Below are 27,894 nucleotides of genomic sequence, written 5' to 3' on the forward strand. Positions count from 1 at the left end.
CTACCTAGTAGGGAATTGCGAATCAACACTACAATGAGATACCACCTCTCACTTGTTAGAGTGGCTATTACCAGCAAGACAGGTAATACCAATTGTTGGAGAGGTTGTGTAGAAAAATGAACCCTCCTTCATTGCTGGTGGGAATGTAGACTGGTACAGCCACTATGGAAAACCATATGGTGGTTCCTCAAAAAAACTAAAACTAGAGTTACCATAGGACCCAGCAGTCTCTCTTCTGGGTATCTACCCGAAAAACTCAAAAACACATATTCCCAAAGATATATGCATCCTTATGCTCACTGAGATATATGCAACCCTATGCTCATCTTCTCGCCAGCACAGGCCCTCCAGTGGGGTGAGAGGGATCACAGAACCCCATTAGGTCAGCAGGGTGGGGGAGAGGGTGCCTTCGGACTCTGCAAGGCCTCCCTTCCCTTTTCTGCACAAGTATTTTTCTAAAAATATATTTGTATTTATTTTAGAGAGGAAGGGAAAGGGAGAGACAGATAGAAACATCAATGATGAGAGAGAGTCATTGATCGTCATTGATCCGCTGCCTCCTGCACATCCCCTACTACTGGGGACTGAGCCTGCAACCCAGGCATGTACCCTTGGCCAGAATCAAACCCTGGGACCCTTCAGTCTGCAGGCCGATCCTCTATCCATTGAGCCAAACCAGCTAGGGCTCTGCACAAGTCTTTTATTCCCAGTGCAGCTCGCGCCCTGGTGGCTTGATTTAGAGTAAAGGATACAATGCCCGTTAAAAATAACATTTCCCAGGGGTAATTTCAGAGATTGTGAAGACAGAAAGTACTTTACAGACCAAAAATAGCTGCCTCTCTGAAGATACAGGATGATTGGTGAGTGAGTATAACTCTGGATATATATGTATGTATATACACACATACGCATGTTTCCTTATGTAAGTTTTCTACCGAAAACTTGCTTCCTTCTCCATCCGTGACCTGCCACAGGGCATCTAATGTGTCCGCCCTATTTGCGGCTGCCACTCGCATCCTCACCCCTGGCTGGGGAGCTGTGGCTTCTGCTGACCCGGCCTTCAGCCCGAGTGCAGAGGAAATGCTGAGGTGCGCAGGCAGGGAGGGTAAGGAAACGCTCCCTTCCCGCTCCTCTCCTCCCTGCAGACCACGCTAGGCAGCCCGGCCTCTGCCCCAAACAGTGCAAACTTGGCCCCCAAATGGGGCGCAGAGACCAGCGGGCTGGGTGGCCTGGCTGATGGCAGGATGCTGAGCCTCCCGCCATAGCCATGGCAGCTGTCACCTCCTAGCCCAGCCGGACACCCCGTGCGCCCGGACTGCTCTGAATTGCGGTGCTAACAGCTCCGGCTCCCGCGTCCCAGCGTCCCCAAACTCCCTATCCTCCCCAGCCCGCCTGTCGCCTTCCCCACCTCCTCCCCCGCCACTGCCGCGGGCGCAGGGATTTGGCGCTTCCAAGGACTCCCCGCCACACTCCCCGCACAGGCTGCTGCTGCTGGATCCTCGGCGCCGCAGCCCACAGCTCAGCCTGCTGTCGCCCCCGCCGGAGCCTGGGGACCCTCGCCGAGCATCCCCGGCTGGCTTCGGTGCCCGGCGGGGGCAGGAGGAACCGGAGGGGAGCTCCTGATTCCCCAGCGGACCCAGGAAGTTGTCCTTAAAAAGACATCTCTCCGGCCCTGCGGCGGAGCAGTCACCTCGCCGCCAGCGGGTCAGAGCAGCATGTGGACTGGCTCGCAGGGTCCCCTAAGTGATCTGTGGCTGCCGCCGCCTTCAGAGCAGCCGGGACCGGCAGCCGGAGCCCAGCGCGCGGGGCGAGGAGCGGGGACGCGCGCCCCCCGCGTCCTGCTGGCCACTTCTCCTCGGGAGGTGGCAGTCGCTGCTGCTCCTGAGAAGCCGGCCGCATTTCCGCGGCTGGTCGCCTGGTAAGAAGTTGAGACTCTGTACCTCCCGTCCGGACCCACATGGCTTGTTACCTGGTCATCAGTTCGAGACATCTCAGCAATGGGCACTACCGGGGCATTAAAGGAGTCTTCCGAGGGCCCCTCTGCAAGAACGGATCTCCGTCTCCGGTAACCTGCGCACACGCGCGAGCACACACACACACACATACACGCACACGCACACACACCACAGCACACGCACTCGCCTTCAGAATCATTGTAAACAAAGAGATACTGTCCTGGTACATGGAGTGGGTGGCGGATAATGACCGTATCTTATAGGCATATTGTGTCTGTTTATACAATTTATTGACTGTTAGGGGTACGTGTTTACATGTGTATTTCCAACACACTCATTAGCATTTCTAGTGCTATGGATGCAAATATTTGCTGAATGCAGTTCACTGAGGGGCTGCGAGGGTTGCTCCTGTGTGGCTATCTCCAGTTGTGGATCTGCTGATTTGGACAGTGTAGAAAGTTTGAATGGCACGTTATAACCACGCTTTGTGAAGTCAGCAGTTGGGATTAGTTGAATAATGCTGCTGCTACTTTAGAAGACAATAAACTTTTAAATATTCTGCATCAGAGTACTGGCAAAGGTCAAGGTGTTTGATGTGGAAACTTGATGCATTCTAATGAATGATTCTCTAAGGAAAGACCAAGAGTTCTTTGTGGAAATACAACTCGGATAGTTCGTTGTTATATACAGGTCTATTCACATGCAATTTGAGTGATTGCTATTTAATTTAGTAAACTATTCAACTTGGCTTACTATTTGATTTATTCTTTTTTAAAACATAATTTTGATCAGAATCTATGACTTTAATATAGTATTAATTCATTCCTTAGTACATACTATATAGAGACTAATGTTTTAAGGATTAGGATGTATTTCAAGGAAACATTTGTGGCATGATGTATTTTTTAAAGTTTTGGGTTATTAGTGACTAAATGTCTAAACTTAAAGAACAATTTTTCTAGTTTAATCTAAAAGCCAGTATTTTGGGTCTTTATGATATAACGAAGGAACATTTAGGTTGCCTGATTTTTATTTATTTTCTTAGTACTTTCCATCATGGTTTATTGCTTCATTATCATGAATTATTCAAATCTGTAATATATTATAAAAACCTGTAATATATTCCAAAAAGTGCTGTATGTGATTTGCATGTGAAATCTAAATAAGAAAGTGCAAGAACCCAAAGATATCAATCACTAGGACTCCTAATTGTGACAAAGTATTTCCTCACATGCTTCCATGCACTGTAAAAAGTGGATCCGTACAATCTCCCTCCCCCCCCCTCCCCTCCCCTCCCCACAAACCGCTGTATGGTGCTGAAGCAGAAGTGTTTGATGGAATATACTGTTTGTGTTGGCATTTACAATTAAATTCACAGGGTTGGAAGACTCGGGGAGAGTTTTAGTTGAATAAAGCCCACATTTGATCCTGAGCAGCTGTGGTCAGAATCCTTCCTGTACTTAAAGATTTTCAGGATTGGACTTTCCATAGTCTCAGCAAACCACCTTAATGTTTAGCAAACCACAGTGTCAGGATGTTCCTTTTAGCAAAATAAATCCTTCAAATTCTTCTTTTTCAAGCTCATTTTGCCTTGAAAACCTCTCATGTTCCACCCTTCTAATAGGTGTTATTTTTCATCCTTTAATAATCTTTGTGGCTGTCTTCCAAAAACCTGTCTTTGGTTATGGAAATCTGAATTAGAAACTGTTTTGTAGTATATGTGCCTTAATAATTCACAGGGTAAAGGTAGAATCACTTCCTAGTTTCTACATTGTTTAGTTCTATTTGAGTTGGTTAAAATGTGATGTTAATCTTCCAAAATCTAAAGGGTTTGCAGAAGAAATTTATGACACTTGGTGAAAAGTGTCCTTCCTCTCCCACTATGGTCACTCATCTCCCAGGTGCTTGACTGACCCGCAGGGAATGGACAGGTGACTGTAGATGTGAGAAGACAGCCCATCCTCCTCATGGTTCTGCTGGCTGATTAGGCGCTCACACCCACAGGACACTATTTTCATTAATTTTGGGCTGGTTTTTACTGAAATACTAATTTATTTTTATATAGACACTATACTTTAACTCGCTGATTTATTCTCCCTAATATTTATACATTTGAGTTAAATTACATTTGCATACTTTAAAATATCTAAATTAGTGTGTATATGTATTGCCTAACCTTGATTTATTTTGTCTTCTTTTACATTTTGCTATTGAATTTGAATTACTTTTTCAAGGTTTGAATAGTCTCTCACATGAGCTTGGCAGTATATGACAAATTGATGTTCATTCATTCTGCCATGGGCAGGTTGTTAGACAAGTCAGAGTTGCCTTCACATTGCATAACACTAGTCTTTCTCCCTAAAATCAATTGGTACCTTCTGTACCCTAGACCTTTGGGCATTTAAATAATAGTTCCCTGGTCTAGATGAGTTTATATTTGCCTTCTTTATGAATTGTAAAGCATGAAACTAAAAACTCTGGTTATACATCATTTCTTTTTTATAATCATCAATACACATCCCCCAAACTTTCAGGTTAACATACATTTATTGAGTTTTTTTCATCAGTATAAATATTATACTCACATATTCATAAGGTAAATTTATTTTTTTCTTGAAATACATAGCTACTTCTACAGTACTTTGTTTTTTCAAATTTAGTGCCCAGAATAGTTTCAAATTGACCTCTACATAAATTACATTAATTATTTGCACTCATTGAGACTCAATTTATATAGCTTGGGATATCATTAGTTGATTTAACTCACTCACATTAAATTCTAGAATACTTCAGCTTTAGTTCTTACTCTTTAATTCTAAGAGTAAGATTTTTTAATCCACATTTTTGTTTTAATAGAGCTGTTTAAAAGTAGCACATAACACTATTGAATGAGACTATTTGGTAACTTTGTTATTGAAAGGTGAAAGCCACCATTCCTTTTTGATATAATAAGAGTTTCTTCTTTTGGAGATCTGATATAAATGCACCTAATATGAATTTACTATTTCAATGTCTTATAGGTATTATTCTTCAGTTATATATTTAAAGGAGTTGTATACATTTGTCATGTTCAAATCACGGGTTTGTAGAATCTGAACACATGATATTAAACTGACAGTGCAAAAGGGAATGAATATATATATATATATATATATATATATATATATATATATATAATTTCAAAGGATTTCATTGAGAAAACATGGAATCATTATATGGAATTCTGATAATAAATACTTAATGGGATACTTGAGAAATAAATAAAGCATTTTACCCCCAAACAATTTTCCCAGATCAGCAAATTGAAAATTTTAGAGTGAAATTCAGCTCCTGTCTTCAAAGTAACAACATGCAAATGTCTTATCTGTGGCATCTCTCTTCCTTTTGGAAACTTGGTGTGAAAAAAATAGCATACTGCCTACATGCTAATCAGAATGTGAATAATTGATTTAAGATGGTTTATGTTACTTTAAATCCAGGGATAAAGGAAAGAATAATGACAGAAAGTATCGCATAGTGTTTAATGCTAAAAATCTTTAATTTTAGAAAATAAATTTGCATCCTCCTTCATTTTAGGATATTTACAACCTTTCCTATCAGAACTCTGAAATAATATGTCTGAATGATGACTTAAAATTACTGTGTGATGCATACACACACACACACACACACACACACACACACACACACACACATTGTTACCAGTGCTGAAGCATAAATAGTTAACCTATACATTATTTCATAAACTTTTTTATCATCAAATACATTGATGGTAAAACTTTGTCACAATAACTGAAGAATTCAATAAGAAAACAGTCTGTTGGTAAATTCATTTCTTTGTGAACTTCTAAGTTCTTCTATCAGCATGTTTGAAAGCAATGAAACAAGTAATATCCTCGATGTAGTGTCAAAAATGTATTGGAATAGATTCTTAGTTATTTTATGGACTTCAAAATTGTCAAACTTAGATTCAAGTATGGTTTATTATAGTTTACTTAATCTGGGTAAGGTTAATAGTAAGGCTGTCATTCAGAATATCTATTGATGAAATATTAATGATAATCATAGTAACATATTGTTGAACTTATTACCACTGTTTAGAAGCTTAGAGTGATACTTCTTAAGAAGTGATTATTCCTGAAAGCACCATCCAGGAATTATCTGTTTCTGGAAATGCCTATTGTCTTCCCCTGAAATATTGGATGAGAAGATAATTCTTGGGATTTTTATCTGAGTAACAGATCAGGTCCTTGGAATTTTGTTGTTATTTTGTTTTGTTTGGTGATCTTATTCTGTTATCCAAATAAAGTGCCTAATAGAAGTAGTTGACATACAAAAATAATTTAATTCTTAATTTTTCTAGTTTTCAGATGCACAAGTTTATAATATATAATCTGCATATTGTATGTTCATGACCCCAAGTCAAGTTTCCTTCTTTCACCATTTATCTGCTCCCCTTTACCTTCTTCTACCTCCCACAAACAAGCATTTTAGATGAGCTAAAAATTCCTATAAAGCCCCCTTTTAAAAATTACAAATGCATATGTATAAATGAAAGAAGTTCTGGAAAAGACTATCTTGAGGGTCCATCTATTCATAGAACTTCTTAAATGAGGAAATGAGTGAGGTTACAACCTTGTTCTTTATTCTGATATCTATGATCTTCAATTATATGTATTTCATTATGCTTAATAAGTACAAGTTAAACACATCCAAAATGCTCTCAAACTGATGTGCCAAAAAATAATTACGAAGATATGCTCTCCCATAGAAAAGTCACCTGCATCCTATTCTCAAATTCATGAATGCATAATGCTGCCTTTCATATGAAAACTTTTAGATGTTTTCAATAAAGGCTCAGTTACAATTCTTGATGTTTTCTTTCTTATGCCAAATATTGTATTAAGCAACCTCTTTTCTTCTCATTGCCTTTTCAACCCTTTCTTCTTTCCCCCCAACTAATTTCAGAAACTAGTAGTTGGCGTTTATGCTTTAAAAAATGTGTCAACTTTCTAGGAGTTAAATTTATTTTTCTCTGACTTCAGAAAGTTTGCATGATAAGATGAATCAGATGAGTATTTGAGTGCATTGTGACTTTATTAGATTATATAGCATTTATTTTGTAATTAAAATTTGATGTATCAAATCCCTTGATTTGTTTCTTTTCGATATACAATTAAGATAAACTCTATTTTAGGTTTCCCCCATAATTTGGGAACAAAATAAGAATAAAACATATTAGCATCATAGGTAGGCCAAATGGGGACTGTATTTAACAAAACTTAATCACTTATAGTTTTAAAAAATTTGGTGTTAATTGTAACTGTGAAATCTTTTCATATAATGCATAAATACTAAGATACATATTTTTCACGTGTTGATGGAGCTCAAGATGTCAATAGGTTCAAGGGTGTATTGAGAGCATGAAACAAGAAGAGAAATATATATTTCAAATAACTTTTGAAGTGTATTTTAGTGTGAGTTTGGTTTATTCAAAATGCACACTGCCAGAATAAGTTTTAGTATATATGTACATATTTCGTAGAAAATAGTCTGAATCAAAATTGAAATAAAAGGGCTACTTTGCTCAAATATGTCATTTGGTTTTAGCAAATATAGTTTTTCAGGTAATCTTTATAAAATGACAGGCAACAGCCTTTTATTGACAGATTTTATAAATCAGGTTTACTTACTGGATAAGGTCTGGAGAGAGAAATTAAACATTTGATATATTTTTTGAAAAAGTATAGTTATGATGGTAATAGGAATATACGAATCACCAAGTTCCATAGTCTCCCTTACATTGGAAGTAACTTTTGGACTTGAAAAGAAATTCTGGAAAGATGATTTACAACATACTTTGGTTATGTTCACTAAGGCATTGTTAGCTTATTGAAGACAAAACATGGAAAAGGATATGACATAGTATTTAAAATAGGGCTTTTAATGATACTCACTAATGATCTTATTTTTCCTGAGGTGCACCCTGAAAACATGCATTGAACTAAACTCTCTTTTATTCATATTTGATACCTAAAATCTAAACATATATTTCTAATATACTAGTACTTTTTCTTCACAGATAAAGAGAACTATAGAGTTAACTATTTTTCCTTTCTTCTTTGGCTGGTAGGAAACCTTGAGACAAAGCTGTGGCCTAACCAAGTGTTGAAGATTGATGTTGGCCTTTAAAGCAACATCATGCCCCTACCTTTGCTCATCTCCTATCCCAATGTTAGCTCTTATTTTAACTTTATTTTCCACAGCTCTCATTCTTTTAACTTTATAGTTTATTGTTTTAATGTATAAAGTTGCTTTCAGATGACTTACGTCTGTTTGTGAAAGCAAGGCAGGCTATAAATAAATAATAAAATATAGACTGTCCAAATATAGGGATGCCACTTAGGATTTTGTACTGGACAGTTTTGAGAATGATTCACGGAGAGTATTCATTTTGTTCACTTGTAGCAAGTACAATTAGGGCTGCCAATTTTTTGCTTTGACAATTGGAAAATTCCTCTTGGCAAATTTTATTTCACTTTTGTGTGGGTGTAAGAGGCAGAATATATTTTATTTTTAAATTAATACTGCCAATTTTTTTAAGCAATCTTTCCCCTCCCTCTTATTCTCCTTGCCATTGATTCTTATTCCTTTGATTAACATGATTATCAATTTTTAAGTATCTTTTTGGTTGATGCATAAGTGTTGGCATATGCTTTTAACTCCAGATGTATAAACCCTTGCAAATGGGGAGAACAATTCCATGCTACCTGCCCCCTGAACCAAACATATAAGTCCCTTCACTGTTTAGCATCCACATGTGACTTTCATCTCTAGTTCAGAATTTAGAGCTCCCTCCATATCTCCATTCAGAACCTACCTACCAATGTTCTCCCCTTGCTCTCCTTCCCACAGCTATTACTCATCACTTCACTTGTCCCATCTACTTCCCGAGCAACAAATTTAGTTAGCCACATGTCCTTTCCAAATCTCCATTTTGCTATAATTATATTCCCTAACATCATCTTGGCAAGCCAAAGCTATATGCATTTCCTCTTTGTGAATGAAATAATTATCATATTCTAAACAGAAAATAGCCCTTGGTCCCATTTTTGAATGATGTCGGGGATGGAGAACCCATGTAAGTCTGACTCTCCCCATTCATTTGCTTCATTTGCTTGTGAAGTCAGCAGACATAGAGGTGGCCATATTAATTTTACTCATGTTATCTGAGAATGCTCAAAGCTGTTGGGTGGTATCTAAGATTCTTCATGATCCAGCCTCTCGCTACAGAGTCAGTTTTAACTCCCTTTAATCTTCTACCTGATTCTGTCGTTCAGCCATACTGAACTACTCCGAGTTCTTGATTACGACAAGTATTTATAGAATTTATGCCATTGTACATGCTGTTTCCTCTGTCACAGATCCTTTTTTTGCCTTCTTTTGTTGGGCCATGCTTGCAGACTTATTAAGGAGTTGGTTTCTCATGTGAGTCTACACCAGTGATGGCGAACCTATGACACACGTGTCAGAGGTGACATGCGAACTCATTTTTTTGGTTGATTTTTCTTTGTTAAATGGCATTTAAATATATAAAATAAATATCATAAGTCTTTGTTTTACTATGGTTGCAAATATCAAAAAATTTCTATATGTGACACAGCACCAGAGTTAAGTTAGGGTTTTTCAAAATGCTGACACGCCGAGCTCAAAAGGTTCGCCATCACTGGTTTACACTGAGTTCCCTATCATGGGTCCAGGGCTTCTCCTGCAGGCTGCTATCACAACCATTTTCTGCTTTGATTATCGCTGAACCTATTTGTTTCTTGGTCTCAATTTCACCATGAAATGTGAGATCCTTTGTGCCATATCTACTGTTACCCTTATATCCCCAAAGCTGAGCACAGCTTCTGGTTTATTATTGATTTTAATATAAAACAAAAGGATTTCAATAGAAATTTAATTGATAGAAATATGTACCCTTTAGTCCTACTGGTATCTCCATGAAGAAAACTCTTTTCTTAGAGAAATTTTTCCCAGGTTCATTAGAATCTTCTAGAATGCAAACTGTTCTACTGATGGATTGAGTGGTCAGTGTTTTTATAGTAATGCTTCTCACTTTAATGTCTACCAAGATCGCTCGGTCAATTGCTTCAAGCATAATTTAGTATTTTCTATTAATCCAAATTGCAGAGTACTATATTCCATATCTTTTGTTAAAGGCCACATGAGAAGATTGGTTATATATAAATGGATGAAATTCATACATGAGTTAGTTAAGCCATATTTTTCATTGGAATATTTTTTTTTAAACTTTATTGATTTCAGAGAGGAAGGAAGAGGGAAAGAGAAATAGAAACATCAATGATAAGAGAGAATCATTGATCAGCTGCCTCCTGCACATCTCCTACTGGGGGCCAAACCTGCAACCTAGGCATGTGCCCTAGACCAGAATCAAACCTGGGACCCTTCAGTCTGCAGGCTGATGCTCTATCCACTGAGTCAAACCAGCTAGGGCTCATTGGAATATTTAATAGTTTCTGAGAAATGAATTGCAAGTCAGGAACTTGATCATTCTCTTTCTATTTAGCAGTGTGTAGTAAGGAGAAAAAATTGTGGTACGTAAACCCTATCTTTCTCTTATTCTTTCACTCTGCCTCTGTCTATTTATCTCCTCTGTCTCCATCTCTCTCTCTCTCTTCCTCTTTCAAAACACCTACAATAATTCCCTGATCAGTGGTTATTATTGCCTGAACTTATCAGCTGCACACTTTCCAACAAGGCTTGGTTAGCACTTGTCCTTTCTTGGATCAGTCTGGATGTAGCCACTGTTCAAAGAGGAGCTTGGAATGCTTCTAAACAATGATTTTTATCTAAAAATATCCAGTCATATAGTGTGGACACATAGAGAGATAATAGTAATCAATTGGAATGAAGAGAATCAGGTTTATTGTATGGTCAGTTTCTTAATACAAATAAACTTTTTATATAGTTGTTAACAGATATTTGATTTCTTTGCTTTTTTATAGGATATAAACTTTGGAGAGCACTTGGCAATCTAGTTTAGCCTCCTACTATATACCTTTTAACATATCATAATGATAAAGACTCCATGTTATAATATTGATAACCTTTGACTCTTAACTTACATGGCAAAGGGAGCTTTGCAGATGTGAGATAATTAAGGAGGTTGAGGAGATTATCTTGGAATATGTAGGTGGGCCCAGTGTAATCACAAGAGTCCCTATAAGAGGGAAGCAGACGTGTCAAAGTCAGAAAGAGCTCTGAGGAGGTTGTGATGCTGGCTTTGAAGATAGGGGAAGGGACCACAAGCCAAGGAATGCAGGTGACTTCCTGAAGCTGGAAAGGCAAGTAAATGGTTTCGCTTATAGATCATCCAGAAAAAAATCACCGCCATACTAACACCTTGATATTAGTCCAGAAAGACTTCCAACTTAAGAACTGTATGATAATAGATTTATATTGTCAGTACATTTGTGATAATTTGTTAGAGCAGCCATAGGAAACTAACACAACCACTCTTAATGTGGGTGCACATTTTCAATGGTGGGTGAGCTACTTTGCTCTCTGAAGTGACTGATCCTCTTGTGAGACTAATGTAATTAACACCAAGTCTTCTTCTGTCTCTACCAATGTCTCTGCCTCCTTCTTCCATTTACTCACTGGTCCTTAGTGTGCTCTTTAGAAGCAGGAGGGTAGATCTGCCCACTCTTTAACATCACATCCCTGCAACTATTCAGAGACATCTGGAAATTTTTCATTGTTAAGTCATGTAAAGGACTGAAAATTATGTGAGAATTAACTAATCTTCTTCCATGTTCCGCACTTGTATTATTTTCTTATGTATTGATTAAACTTTCTGCAACTCAAAATGCTTTATTACAGTTTTTATGTAATACAAGTTTTGAAATATAACATACTGATGATTCATTTTTTTAAATTATTTTATTTTTTCCATCAGCTTTTAGCCTCTCTGTGCCCTCTACCATCCCTACCCATCCCCCTCCACTCTGCAATCACCACACTCTTGTTCATGTGCATGAGTTCTCTCTCTCTCTTTTTTTCTCTATCCCCCCCCTCACTCCCCTCGCCCCACTGTTTGCCTGCTCTTGGTCTATGAGTCCATCTCCATTTTTCTTAGCAGTTCAGTTTGTTCATTAATTTTCACATATGAGTGAAATCATATGGTATTTGTCTCTCTCTGACTGGCTTATTTCACTTAGCACAATATTCTCCAGTTCCATCCATGCAGTTGCAAAGGATAAAATTTTCTTCCTTTTCAACAGAGTAGAACTTTTATATTATTCAAAGGTGGTAAACTCAGTAAGATATTATTATATATTTAGGAAAATACTACCCACTATTTAAAATAGTATTTACTTTTCCCAGATATTTTTCTGTTGAATTATATACATATAATCTATACAGAAGATTAATTTAAGAACCCTAAAACAAGATCATCTTAAAGACACATCTTAAGGCTATTGTTCTTAGTTTGTGTAGTCTTTGATTAGGACATCTGCAAATTTCATAGGGGGGAGAACATTACTTTTAAAAAAGTGATGGGATCCACTGAAGTAATAATTATAATTTTGTGAAATCGCCAACATTGCCTGTTGCTTGACCTAATGCTATCAAAATGGAAAGTTATTTTTTAACTTCTGTATTAAAGAACAACATCTACACTAATAAAAGACAAACATGAAAATTGAGTGTACCGCCAAAACTGGTTTGGCTCAGTGGATAGAGCGTTGGCCTGCAGACTGAAGGGTCCCAGGTTCAATTCCAGTCAAGGGCATGTACCTGGGTTGCGGGCACATCCCCAGGGGGGGATGTGCAGGAGGCGGCTGATCGATGTTTCTCTCTCATCGATGTTTCTGACTCTCTATCTCTCTCCCTTCCTCTCTGTAAAAAATCAATAAAATATATTTTTAAAAAAAAGAAAAGAAAAGAAAATTGAGTGTACCTTCACTATGCCTTAAGCCATGCCCACCAGCCAATCAGAGCGACTATATGCAAATTAACCCAACCAAGGTGGCGGCCGGCAGCCACGGAGCTGGAGCAAGCAGGAGGCTTGGTTGCCCCAATGATGGAGGAAACCAAGCTTCCCGCCTGCCGTGGCAGCTCTGAGCTCCACTCAAAGCAACAAAGTTTCAATTATAGATGGTAAATAAACCCCAGATACCTGCTTTCAGCCGGCCGTGGCCATGGAGCTGGAGTGAGCAGGAGGCTTCCCTTCGCCCGCCCTGGCCAGCTCTGATCTCCTCTCAAGGCTACAAAGTTTCAATTATAGAAGGTAAATAAATCCCAGAATAAAAGAGAAAAACAGGAGAGTCTGGGAGCTTCTGTCTCCAGGGGGCTTGGCCAGCCTGAAAACGGCCCTCAGCCCCTCACCCAGACTGGCCAGGCACCCCAGTGGACCCCCATCCTAAAGGGGGTGTGGCCAGCCTGAAAACAGCCATCAGCCCCTCACCCAGGCTGGCCAAACCTCCATGGGGTGAGGGTCCCCACTGGGGGGGGGCTTGACCAGCCTGCAAACAGCCATCAGCCCCTCACCCAGGCTGGCCAGTTACCCCAGCGGGACCCCCACCCTGATCCGGGACACCCTTCAGGGCAAACCAGCCAGCCCCCCGCCATGCACCAGGCCTCTATCCTATATAATAAAAGGGTAATATGCAAACTGACCCTAACATAGAAAGACTGGGAATGACTGGTCACTATGACACACACTGACCAACAGGGGGCAGACACTCAATGCAGGAGCTGCCCCTGGTGGTCGGTGCGCTCCCACAAGGGGAGCTCTTCTCAGTCACAAGCCAGGCTGACGGCTGCCAGTAGAGCAGTGGTGGCGGGAGCCTCTCCCACCTCCTCAGCAGCGCTAAGGATGTCCAACTGCAGCTTAGGCCTACTCCCCGCTGGCAAGTGGACATCCCCCAAGGGCTGTGCCGGGCTGCCAGAGGGATGTCTGATTGCCAGCTTGGGCCCAATCCCCCAGGGAGCGGGCCTAAGCCAGCAGGTGAACATCCTCCGAGGGGTCCCAGACTGTGAGAGGGCATGGGCCGGGCTGAGGGACCCCCCCGAGTACACAAATTTTTGTGTACCGGGCCTCTAGTAATATATAAATTGTCCAAATTATAAGTGTGCAGCTTTTTGATGCTCCAAATATAAATACAGAACATTACAACTCCCTGGAAGACCTGGTGTACCCTTTTTCAAGCCCCATCCACTCCAAAGGCAAAGACTGCCCTAACACAAGATTATGATCTGCTTTATTTTTAAAAATGCTATTAAAATGAGTTTTAGCAAAGAACATATATATTTGCAGCTTAACTGACAGTAAACTAATTAAGGCCCTCTTTTTTTTTTTGACATGGGATGATAATTAGACTTCACTTTGCTACTTTACTTTGACTGACCAAAGCTAACTTACTAATAATTTGAAACAAATGAACAAAAGAATACTGATTAGGTAAGAATGAATAGATTATGCTAATAAAACACATGGTTTATATCCAGGGTAACATCTGTGAAGTATTTCATTATCTATTCCTTAACACTACTTGTTGAAATTCAAAAATCCGACCATAATGTAGATTTACAAATCTCTCACAAATGGTTAGAAATGGCTCTGTTGAGTTTTCATTATTTGAGAGATGTGAATTATGTATTTAGTGGAAAATAATAAATTATTTAAGGAAAGAAACCTCTAGCTTGGACTTCTAATAAAACAAAATTTATGTACAAATGATATGTAAATTTTATTACAAAAGTTGTAATTTCACACACATGCATGATGATAAAATACATATGTTTGCTTTACTAGGGAAACAGGAGTTTTGCCAAGAAGATTATAGATAAAACCCAAATAATGCATATATCAATCAATCCTAGTTTAATTGAATTTAAATATATTTAAAGAATGAACCTTATATTTTCATTAAAATTCAATGCTTATCTTCCAGGATCCATATGCTACATAGTATGAGTTCAAGAATTCCATATGATGTCCCTGGGAGAATCTGGTAACGATCACTTAGGAACCTCAGAAACACCATAATGATAAGCTCAAGGAGGCTCAAAAAAGTTTCCCCTAAACTGAGTTCTCAAGGAGGAGGGGGGGTTGATTTGAAATAGAGTCAATTGGAACTAACCAGTGTGTGAGGCAAAAATCTGGGTATAGAAGGCTGGTCTGGGAGAAGCTTAAGATTTCTAGAATTGGAAACAGAAGACTATTTCAATTGGGAAGTCAAAATTATTATTATTCTTTTAAATCTTTATTGTTGAAATATGCACGTATGGCTACTGACATACGAGTTCTTTTCAGTATGGCTTGGTGACAAAGGTTGCATGTTTTTATATTTATTTAACCTTTTAAATTAAAACATGATGTTTGGAGGGTTTCGCAGTATTATTGATGTATGTGTTTTGCCTTGTTTTATGCAGTTACCCCTCATGCCCCTACAATTTTCAGGTGGCAGCATGGAGAATCTCCTTTCATATCTTCAGCAGAGAGATGTGGTGAAGCATATTGAGTTTAGAGTTGGACTGACCTGACCTGGTGCGACCTCCCACTGCAGCACTGACTAGTTCTGTGACTGCTTCACCACTGGGAGCCTTAGCTTGTTCCCTGGTGACATGACTTGCCTTATAGGGCCATGGTAAGAAGTGAATGAGCTAATGAATGCTAAGCACTTAGTGTCTGGCACACAGTAAGTGCACAGTGAAAGGCAGCTGATGGTTATCGCTGCTGCAGTTGGCTCGTTCGGTCAAAAACAGTTTCCTTGACCTTTTAAAATGTTCTGACGCCTGGCTGGTGTGGCTCAGTTGGTTCAGTGTCATCCTGTGCACTGAAAGGTTGCCAGTTCTATTCCCAGTTGGAGAGTTTAAGGAAGGCAACCAACCAATGTTTCTCTCTCACATTGATGTTTCTCTCTTTCTCTCTCTCTCTCCCTCTCTCTCGCTATTCCTCTCTCTAAGCATGCCCTTGGGTAAGGATTAAAGAAAATGTTCTGAGCACTGACTGGAAACTCAGCACTTTCATATCAAATTGTTGAAACTGTTGCTCTTTCAAATGGCCCTATAAAATTGCTCTTACACTGTAGCTGTGTTTTCTTGGGAAGGGGAGTACAGGCATGGAGGCCAGTCAGCTTCCTGTTTAATACACCATTGCAAATAGCAGCCGTGCATTTTTACAACTTTTATAATGAAAATGCTCAGTACCTCAGTATGCCCTACTCTCCCGATACAGCTTTAATCCAAGACAATGATACATTTAAAGTGGCTTTTCTATTTTTCTTGTTTTTGTCAAATCAAATTGAGTTGAGTGTTTTTATAATGTTGCTGGCTGTAGAAGGGATTTTCCTCTTTTCTATAGAGATAGTTACTTAATGTAAGACTACTGTCTCTTTGCTGATAAGCATGCAATCTGATCACTATATTTAAATATCTTTCTCTGCCTTGGGAAATTTTAATGAACCAATCAGTAATTTTTCCCTCTATCATTTTCTCTCCCCAATTAAAAAAAAACAACAACAAACTATAACAGTTACATCTTTGAAAGGAGGAAATACTATTGACTAAGAGTTGTGGATATTTTACATATGTCCACATTATGAGCGAATTTAAGGTCCATGTGTAGATACAAACTTTTGTACACATACATTCTGCTCTTAGCATATATACTATAGTAGAAAGTATTCAATTGATGTCTACCAGTTGCCACTTCATGTTGCAAAAAGTGTTTGTATCAGTATCTAGTCATGATAACAGAAACCATCCTCAGCTCTTCAGTGGGAGTACAATGCAAGAGCTTTTTTGTTTTATTTTACATTTTTTTAACAAATGTGTTGAAAAGCCCGAGGGAGAGAAAAGAGGAAGGTGCCATAGGCCAGAGATTAGTAACTGCAGGAAGTCACTGCAGCCCCTCGGGCTGGAGGAGCACAGGGGAACTGGTGTTGCCTGGACCCTGAAGCCTTCCCCTGATGGCCTGCTGCCGTGACTGCTGCCTCTGAACCCATCTCCTTGCTGCTCTGCAGGCATCTACACGTTTGCTGATCTTTCTGGTTATAGTTCCTTTTTTCAAGAATTGGGCTTAAAAATTTGTGAATATTCTAGAGAAAGACCATCAAATTGGCTGATCTCAATGCAATCAATAGTAAGCACTTTCTGAGTATATGTGTCAGGTTCTCATGATTCTGGAATAAAAAGATGGAAAAGAAGATTGCTAAATTACATGTCCAATATGACATCGTAGCTACTTATAGTAAAACCAAGCTAGGATGGCCTTTAGAGCTCATCTTCATCAGTTATTGTCTAAATGAGGTCACACTGCAGATTTGAGACCCCAACACTAGACTTAATAGAGACAGAATGCCTGGGGTGGGGCCTGGGGTATACATTTTATTTATTTATTTAATTTTATTTTTGGGGGGAGCGTACATTTTCAACAAGCAGCCCATTGGTTTGTTGTACACATTGACATTATGAAATTATTGAACCAATATCAACTCACCTTGATTTGAAACTCAGACGCTAGAGGCTGAGGAAGGTTTTGACTTGCTCATGCTCTGTCCTCTCCTTTTCCCACTGGAACGCCTGTGGGCATCCTCCATACTTCCCTGGTGCTCCAGACACCTCCCTAATGCGCCGTTCACACTCAGATAACAGGCAGGAAGCCCTCATTCTATGTCAGACAGACTGTGCCAAAACAAACGTTTCACACATTGATTATTTCATTCTTAAAACAATTTTCTTAAGATGTAGGCAGCGTTATCTTCCATTTTGCAGGTGAGGTGAGGGTCCACATTTTATGAGTAACTGCCTGGCAGAGTGCAAGGGCTTGGATCCAGGACCTTCAGATTCCAAAACTCAGGTGTGAAACCATTGTAATGAAAATTGACTATTCTAGCTCTATGCTGCTGTGACAATGTTCGTATTCCTTGGTTGAAATATAATAGCATTTTAATTGTTATTTCACATATCTATTTACCTTTCTTTGTTTTTGTTTTTTATTTTCATTCAGGTAAATGCCAGCACCTGGGTGCTGCAGGGTCTGCAGGTTCGTAGGCACTCAATAAAACTGTCCCCTTGCTCATTCTTTTATTCATTTATTCAATCTTACTTGATTGGAGTGGTTCAAAATGAAAATATTAAGCTAAAGTAAACATGAAATGTGGGCACCTACACATAAGGCAAAATTAAAATAAACTTTGGCAACATATTCATATATACAGCAGTCAATGTACAGTTATAATGAACTGATGTTCAGAGTTTAGTAAGAAATTCATGGTAAGAACTCTTATTATTGGCAACTGTACAAAACTATAAAGGCACTTTCCAAGAATTCAGTGACACCAATAATTCATGACAATTCAAAGTGAAGCAAATATTTCACAGTTTTTATTTCACATAAATCACAAATAACATTATACTTTTCAAGGTGAAAACCCCAAATTATCTTTCTTCATAAGGGGAAATAAAAATGTATATTTTGCTTCCCTTACCATCACATACTTTCTTATTTTTTTCATATACTAATTCTGTACATAAGTATAAATATTAAAGATCAATTTATGTATAGTAGGTGACAAGGCACAGTGTTGTGTATACCTTATTCCTTGAGGGACATACAATTAAGCAACTGATTTCTTGTTAGAAGCATATATTGGAAGCAAAAATCAGAAAACCAACGTAAGTCCATTCCCATCTTATTAGAATTTGAGCTTTTTGAAATAATAAAAAAAATCTTCATAAGTATAATAAGCCATTTAATTAAATGGTGGTGTGATTTTCTATTGTTCACATTATTACTGAAGAATATAAGTAGTATATTCCCAACACAAGTCAATAAATCTGAATTAACTGAGCAGAGTTCCGTGAATGGGCATTTAAGCATTTATCAAAGGGTAGCTCAGATTCTTCCAGAGGAGATTAAGACCAGAAGCAAAAGTCCTGAAGGACTGACTCTGTGCTTTACCTGCTAGGAGATTTTGTAGACCGTCTCTAGACTACGGGCTCCTTGCTGCCAACGCATTGCGAATCAGCAGCTTGACTAATTGATCTGACATCCCTGGGTCTCCCTAGGCTGCCGGTCAGAAGTCAGACCGCTTTATATTCTTGTCACAAAGCTTGTTGTCATAACTGCATTATGGAAATTGCAGACTTGCAGAGAATAGGCTCCACTCTGACAAAGTCAACATGAATTTATTGAGTTGCTGGTTATTTTCACATATGATTTATCTCATTTACTATTTGGGTGCTCATTCAATTTATAGCTGATAAAACTGGGGCCCATAGAAGTTAAATAACTTTTTCAAGATCACGGTCAGGCAGCAGACGATGTGAGATTTGAACATGAGTCTTCCAATGTGAAACTAGAGCTCTGATAGGTTGCTTTGAAAAATGTTTGTCACACTGCTAAGGAATCGTTTGCTTCAAGAGGGAAAAAAAATACACTTTGACTTAAGCAAAAGAGAAGAATTGACTGTTGGAAGGATTCAGGAGGGAAAAATTGCTACCAGGACTCAGTCAAGACTGGGAAATGGAATAATCGGGAGCTGAGGTGATTGTATCTGGATTCCCAGATAGCTCATCTCTGTTCAGCTTCAGCATTTGCTGCCTCACAAATGGTCTATCTCTGCTCCTGGTGGATAATGACTAGTCCAGCCTGTGTGCTATGTGTGTGTGTGACACACACGCACACACACCCATGGTTGGGGGGTGAGGGGGAGAGATTGAATTGCAGAGAGAATGACAGTCTGTCGTCCCTACACGAAACTATGGGAAGAGATATTCTGTGAAAAGTACATGGGCAGGTGCCCAGATGGGAGTCAGAGTGGAGGTGGGGAGGACATCATTGGTGGAGAAATGATTGGCGTTATTTACACAAAGCCTTTCTTGTACTGCACTGTTCAGCTTTGGTAGTTAAGTCCCTGATTCTCCCCCTTGACTGGGAGCAGTTTTATGAATCCTAATCGGCTTCTCTAGTTTGGGTTAAGAGGGTTGTGTATATACACTGACATTTCTATCTGTATCTATAATTATATTCCAAATGTGCACATTTAATTCTATTTATGCAAGCATTTTATTCCTGTTAATCAACTGGGAGTCATCTTTACTAGAGATATTTTGGTGTGTCTTCTATATAATACAAAGGGGGAAACATCGTCTTTTATTATTTGTAAACTAATTACTTGTGCTTATTCCACTATCGTTTGGTTAATATTGGCAAGAAGAACCAGGTAGTGCCAGAGACAATAACGGATGCTCTGTCAGCAGATTGTGTCTGACTGCAAGCTGTGCGTTTCCAGCTTCCCTGCCATGGCACGACACCCTGAGTAGACATCTTTTGCAACAGAAGTGCACGAGTGGCCCTCATGTGAATTTTGGGAAATATTCTGTATCAAGAATAAGGCAGTAGCAATGTAGTCTTCATTTCACCAGAGGGAATAAGGAAGAGGTGGGCGATGTCTAACTCTTGCCTCACTATCAATCAAAGCTGTGCTTTGTTAAGTCTCTGCTTGCATCATTTTCCTCACTGAACGACTAGGCTGGAACAGATAACATCTAATGCTCCTCCTGGCTCTAGTATCTGTGGGCTTTCTGAATCCATAATATCTCAGAGAGATGATGGGCATGTTTCTTAATAAGGAGTCAATTGTGAAAATAGTTTCTGATCATTGTTGAAGGTGGGTGATGTACTAGTATACATGGGCTTATTATACTATCCTCTTTTGTGAATGAAACTTTTCAGAGAGACAGAGACAGAGAACCATAGCTATAGAGAAGGGTGGCAATAATATGGAAATGTTGTCAGGAGTAGATGAAATTTGATTATCTTTTCCATCCTAAAAAGTACAATATGTTAGTTTATTTTAATGAGTCATGTAAACATGAAAGGCGATATAGCAATAGAATATAGTGGGAGGCAAAAATAGAGAAATTGGAAAGCCTTGCAAGTCCCCTTGAATCATTTCAGTTGAAATGCTTTATCATTTTGTTAAGAATGTCATATAAGAAGTACTTATAGTCAAGTTTAATGAATATACATTGCAAAGATAAATGGTTCATGAATTCACCATCATTTTGGATTATGCATTATTGCCCTTTAAAATCATTAGTTTGGAAAATTGAGACTTGATTGTAATTTGCAGTTTCCTAGCATGCCCTGACCGGGCAAAGAAAGATGCAATCTGGATAAGGGCCAGATTTCAGAGCAGAATTTACAAATGCAATGTGGTTGGTCCATAAAGGAGATAAAGCACATAGCATAATATGCAATCAACTATAAAAGCTTGACCATGAAAATCCCAGTGGAATAATCCAAAGTTTGGGCTGTAACATCAGAGCTTACAAATATTCTAAAGTCATTTTCTGCACAGCTAGTTTTCTTCTAGAGATGAGCGTAATCATTTATTTAAACAAAAGTTTATTGACCATTCTTTCCCAGAACTTACACACAGTCATTTGAGGACTTTCAGTGTATAAACCCATATCTTTGCCATTTGAAACTCGGTAGAACACCTTTCCCCTCAAGTTTTGATTGGATAGTTAATCTCACATGAAAGGACAGATTCCTTCCTTGGAACCAAAAGACACTGTTGGTCTTCCTTTCTGTAAACATTTCAGAATTTTAATTGGGTCCTTTACATTCCCCAATTGACTGTAGATTCACTAGCAACTACATAGCCAAACTTTCTGAAATATTGCTTATACTTGTTCTATTTTCTCACCCAACTCTCACTCCTTAACCTACTGCATCCTGCTTCTGCCTCCACTACACTACATAAGTCACTCTTCCAAGTCACGAATGATCCCCTTGTCATTAAGTCTACTTTTTAGTCTTTTCTTACTTGACTTTGAGACAGCTACCGATACTGCTGAGTACTCTCCTTATGAAAAGCTCTTTCCCTTTGGCTTCCATGTCACTGTCCTCATCTGTGTCTCTTTCTCTGCTTCTGGGCAATTTAAATTAAAAAAAAGTCTTAGAATTCTTTGAAGGTCCCCGTTCTGCCCTTGGCCTTCTCGGGGTTTTGAAGTACTGTCTTCTCTGTTCCCTTATGTTCCTGTGATGGGTGATAGCACTCCTCCTGAAATCCTAGTCATCGTCTATATGCCGATTTCCAAATTTCCATCTCCATGCAGACTTTATCTCCTGAGACTCAGGGAAATACAACAAACTCTCTACAGGATATTTAATATTGATGTCTCTCAAACACCTCAAACTCAGCATGCTGGGAACAGAAAACTTCATCTCCCTTCCCAGCTGTCTTCCAGGATTACCTGTCTAGGGAAATGGCACCACGACCTGTCACATGTTTCATCCTTGACTCCTTCCTCTTCTTTACATTCTCTGCTTTCAATCAGATACCAAGATATCTGACCTATTTCTTGATTTTTTGTGCCCCTTTTTCTATTCTTATCATCATTTTTGTACAGACTTCCTATCATCTCTTTCCCTGATTACTGTAATAGCCTCCTATCTATCTCATCTAGCTTCCCAGTTCTCTTCCAATCTCTTCTCCCCAGTTCAGAGTGGTTCTTCATCATGCATATCTAGCTATGACATTTCTCTGATTAAAACACAACTGTGTCCCATTTGACTGGAGATGAAGTCATGGTACTTATGTGGTCTTAAGTGTCCGCATCAGCTGGTCCCATGCTTAACTATCCCTTTCACCTCTTACAATTACCCTTTGTATTTCTAATGCTGCCTGGTTGAAATTCTTTCTGTTCTTCCAGCGTGGTATGACTCTCTTGCCTTTTGGTTTCAGAATATCCCTCTGCTAGAGTATACATATGTATATAGCCGGGAACACTTCCCTCCTACTCCTTGCCTTTCATTTGGCTCACTTCTATTTAACTTTCAGAAATCCTTGTATCTTGTATCCGCCAGAGACAGCCTCCAATCCTCTAAAGTAGGTCAAGATAGGAAACCATTGACACTTACATATCCATGATAATGACACTTATTTTAATTGTTTAATTTTCGTTTATGTGTTTGTGATAGAGAAAGACAGAGATTGCATACTCTCTATGGTAGAAGTCGTGTTCATTTTCTCATGATTGCATTGCAGCCCCGAGCCTCCATGCCTAACAAAGTTCATATTTGCTGGATGGCTAAATGCAGAGACAGAAAAAGATTCAGTGTGTGTCATGTTGTCCCACAACCCACTGAGAGAAACCAGAGTAAGCCACTTCAATATAATGCCAAATGTCACGTTTGCATCTAAATTTTTATTGCGAATGGAATAAATGATATGCACATGAATTGGTGGGGGCGATATGGGTCCTTTTATGTGTTTGTGGTTTACGTGTCCACTAACATAAAGGAGGCAATAGATAATCATTGAATTAATGTTTTGAATAACTTTCATTTGACTAAGAGAAGGAATTAAGTGAAATAAAGTGTTGCTGATTTTATTTTTGGCTCCATTGAATGCAGACATAAGATTAAGGGGAGCTCTGATGAATAGTGGACTCAAGGTAATCTTTCAGATAATTTCTTCTTCAGCTTAATATGTTTTATCTCATCAAATGGTTTTTATTCACTTTTCTTTCCTAGAAGTTGTTATATCAGAAAATACATCTTATTACTTAGCCATTTCAGCAAACTATGATATTTAATATAATGTGTGTGCTCTATACCTCATCCAAAGTGAATGCTAATGGGAATACCAAATAAAAACTGTGCCCACCTGATGTAGCTATAATATGCCAGTAATTAAAAAGTACAATCTTCCCCTACAAACTTCATACTGCTTGTATATGTTGGAAAAACTAGAAACCTAACATATTTGATATCATTCTCTTCCTCAAAACCTAGGCTTATTTACCTCCTGATTATCTCTCTAATTGGCCTCCTTAGATCCATTTCCACAATCATTAATCTCATTCAAGCTAAAACCATCTCTTGCCAGAAGATTTGTAACAATTTACTAAGGGGTCTGTCTGCGTTAACATGTCTCCTATCAATTTATTCTCACTCAGCAGCCAAACCAATTTGACTATGCCCTGTTTAAAATCTTCAGTGGCTTTCCATCAGACTTAAAGAAAAATGCCCTGGTCTTCACTGTTTCTTCTGACTTAATGGTGCTACCGAACTTGCTCTTATATATATTTAAATAAGTTTTTATTGATTTCAGAGAGAGGAAGGGAGAAGGGGAGGGATATAAATATCAATAATGAGAGAGAATCATTGATCAGCTGCCTTCTGCACACCCTCTACTGGGGATCCAGCCCGTAACCCAGGCATGTGCCCTGACCAGACATCAAACTATGACCTCCTGGTTCATGAGTTGACACCAACCAGGCCAAACTTGCTCTTTAGAAGTCCTAATCATATAGGACTTTTCAGTTTCCCATCCATCTTTGTGCTACAATAGATGCAACCAGGATGTTTTTTTTAAAAGGAAAATGTTGTCATTGCCCACAAGTAGTGTCTGATAGGGTGGTTTAGTCATTCATTTAGACACTAGGCTTAATATTTTTGATAGAAACACATTAATCCTATCCTCTGCCTGCCTTATGGTAAGGCAGCGTAGTCTATGATTTCAGACACGCTTTTAGATAACAGTTCAAGGCTTCCTGGACTTCTTTATGATGTTCATAAATTTGAGGATGTAGATGAGCAGAGTTCCCAAAAGTAGCCAATTAGTTATTCAAGGGCACAGAATGAGTTAGTGATAGAGCAAGTACATAACAAAGGTCAGTCATCTCATTTCAATGTCTTTGTCCATTATTTTCATTTTGATTTTGGCTGGAACACAGTATATGCTGAGGAATTATCACAGTATAGGATAGAAAGTAAAGAATCAAATAATTAAATATTACAAGGTATGTAGTTTTTATTTACAGTAAAATTAACCTGGTTGTAGAATAGTCTATCTTTGTTTTCAAAAGGCAAAGTATAGCATCAACTGGAAAGAGAACGAGGAGGAAGGAGACTTGAGTGAGAGATCCCTGAGGAGGTCATTACTCTAGAATGAATTTTGGTCAAATGGAAATATATTCAATACTAAGACATCCATTTCTTTCTCCATAAATCAAGGCTTTATATTTAATGCTCTATTTTTATATAGTGCCTTTAAAAATAGTGTCTTTGTATTTTAAAAACAGATCAGAAATGTGAACTATATAATTAAAATAGAATCATATTATAATAACCTAAGTAAATATAGATAATAGATAACTACTAGTCTTACCATGCACATATCTCAAAGAACAGATAAGTGTGGCTAATGAAACAAGGAAACAAAGAACATAAAGAAAGCATCTTTAAAATGTGGAATAAAGGTTGTATTCCTTATTAGTAGTTTGCTCATATGCTCCAAAAGGAAAGAGTATTTTTAATCCAATGAATTGGAAATGAGCTCTTATACTTGGCTCAGTGAATAGCAATATATAAATACAAAAGTTCAGCTGAGTCACTTCCAGAAGGTATTCTTGGTATCCTTCCAAATTAGGATGGAAGAAATTATTTTGTGAATAAAATGGAAGATTTCAGATAAGATGCAGCCACTGTATTTTGACTTGCTATTTTAAAAAACTTCATGGACAATGGCCCAAACCTGATTAATCACATAGGAACATTTTAAAGTATTGATATTTCACAACTATTTCAGTAAAAGTACCCTATAGAGAAATTCTTACAGATATTTTAAACAACTCTCTTTTTAAAAAAATAAAATAAAATAAAGCCCTAAAGTTATAAATAAATTTAAAAATCCCATAGCAATTGCTTATAAGTTGCTGGCAGGGAAATGAGTGTGACGATAAACAACAGCAATATGACAGGGGAATTGCTTGAATGTCACACACAATGAGGGAAGAAAAGGGCTTCTTGAGTTTATCAAGATTCACAGAGGAAGTGTAATTTGATGGATATGCAATTTTTTTCTAAGAGAAATAAGGAAGGAAGTTAAAGGCAAAAAGCATGGAAATATTGGGAAGCTGTTAGAGAAGAAAGTGTGAGTAAAGAGAAGGGTGGGCACAAGATGAGGCTAAGTAAGCAAAGATCAGAGAATTAAGACTTTACAGATTGTGATGAATTTTGCTTTTTATCATGGAGTTGAAATAAAAGCCACTGAAGAAGTCTGATCAGAGAACTAAAATTTACCGAGTGCTTACTGTATGCTAGGATCTTTACAGCATTGTTTCATGCAAAGCTCAAAGCCAATAATGTAGACATTTGTTATCACATCCATTTGCAGATGAGGAAACCCAGGGGCAGAAAGATGAAAACACACACACACACACACACACACACACACACACAACACAAAACATTACAGCTCTAAAAAAAGTTACAGAGCCAGGTTTCGGTGGAGCAATTAGATACCAGAGGTGGCTCTCTTATACCTTATGCTTTACTGCCTTTACCTTTGATAGTATATGGACTAGAAAGAGAGAGGGGAGGAAGAGGTGTGGGGCACAGCTACAGTGTTTTGGCCAGGTTCAAGCTTCGGACTAATGCCCAGCTGGACGGCAGGGCCCTCCCAGCACAATTATAGCCAACAGCTATGGTTGTGAGCTTGAACCTATGGTCTGAACACGTAGCCCCACGTGCCTTGTGCTAGAGTTCAGGTGCATGTAGTTGTGTAGGGTTGGAACTCATGAGAATGCTGTAAACAACGTGATCATGCCCCTACTTTGCCTCGTGGCATCTGCTATAAAATAAAGACACGGCTTGTGGGCGCTGGCGCTGTCTCCTCATCAGGGAGCAGCATCCCACTGAGACCTAACTTTCATTTTCTTGTCTGTCTTTTCTCAATCCATTCACCCCCCCACTCAGGATCACCTTTGGCTGTAACAAAGAGGAGATTGGAGTGAGGGAGTAAGGTGGAGTAAGGTGGGCATGGAAACAAGGGCAGGTATTAGAAACTAGAGGCCTGGTGAACGAAATTAGTGCACTCCGGGAGGGGGGGGGGGGTTCCTCAGCCTGGCCTGTGCCCTCTCACAGTCCGGGAGCCCTCACTCCTTACCGCCCACCTGCTCGCTGCTCCTTGCTGCTCCTTAGTGCTACCATGGAGGCGGGAGAGGCTCCCGCCACTGCCACTGCGCTTGGCAGCCATGAGCCCAGCTTCTGGCTGAGCAGCGCTCCCCCTGTGGGAGCACACTGATTACCAGGGGGGAGCTCCTGCATTGAGCGTCTTCCCCCTGGTGGTCAGCGCACATCATAGCGACCAGCCGTTCTGGTCATTCCACTGTAATGGTCGCTTAGGCTTTTATTATATAGATATATTATTGATTTCAGAGAGGAAGAAGGAAGGAGAGAGAGAGATAGAAATATATATATGTCAATATATATGCATATATTGATTTCAGAACGGAAAGGAAAGGGAGAGAGAGATAGAAACATTAATGATGAGAATCATTGATTGGCTGTCTCCTGCATGCCCTCCACTGGGTGATGGAGCCTACAACCTGGGCATGTGCTCTGACCAGAATCAAACCCTGATCTCCTGATTCATAGATCAACACTCAACCACCGAGCATTGCCAGCCGGGCTGTACTCTGCTTTTATGTAAAGTTTTATTGTAAGGAAACTACAACTCTCATTGGGTTGAGAATTACCTTGTGAGTCTTTCTAAGGTTTAGTGAGTCACATTTTTGGACACGATCAAATTAAATAGTATTTATTTCTGCAATTTATCACATATATTCAAACATACACACTCAAATGAGTGATGTTCCCTTTAAAGACATAATATTAGTGAGCTACATAGGAATCTCAATAATGCAACTATGTGGCTCACGGAAACATATTTGTGTTTCCCCATAGAGGCAATATCACACTCTGTCAATATGTTCAGTGACAGCAGATCTTCCTTTGAGAGTGAGAGCAATATTTCAAAACAAACCTATCTATGAACAAAGATCGAATATCAAGTCACAAATCAAGTGGGGTGATCAAAAAGCT

The 27,894-nt window shown here is 38.9% G+C and overlaps 1 protein-coding gene across 1 annotated transcript in view; it reads left to right on the forward strand.

The window, feature by feature from the left end:
• Window positions 1–1,889: 1,889 nt before the first annotated feature.
• Window positions 1,890–27,894, forward strand: part of ZNF804B (zinc finger protein 804B) — a 396,079-nt gene continuing 370,074 nt past the window's right edge. The window contains exon 1 of the mRNA XM_059712235.1: window positions 1,890–2,065. Within this exon, the coding sequence (XP_059568218.1) occupies window positions 1,958–2,065 (108 nt within the window). The 5' untranslated portion in view covers window positions 1,890–1,957. The remainder of the gene's footprint in view (window positions 2,066–27,894) is intronic.

The sequence above is a fragment of the Myotis daubentonii genome, chromosome 10 (genome assembly GCF_963259705.1).
Source record: "Myotis daubentonii chromosome 10, mMyoDau2.1, whole genome shotgun sequence".
NCBI classification, from domain to species: domain Eukaryota; kingdom Metazoa; phylum Chordata; class Mammalia; order Chiroptera; family Vespertilionidae; genus Myotis; species Myotis daubentonii.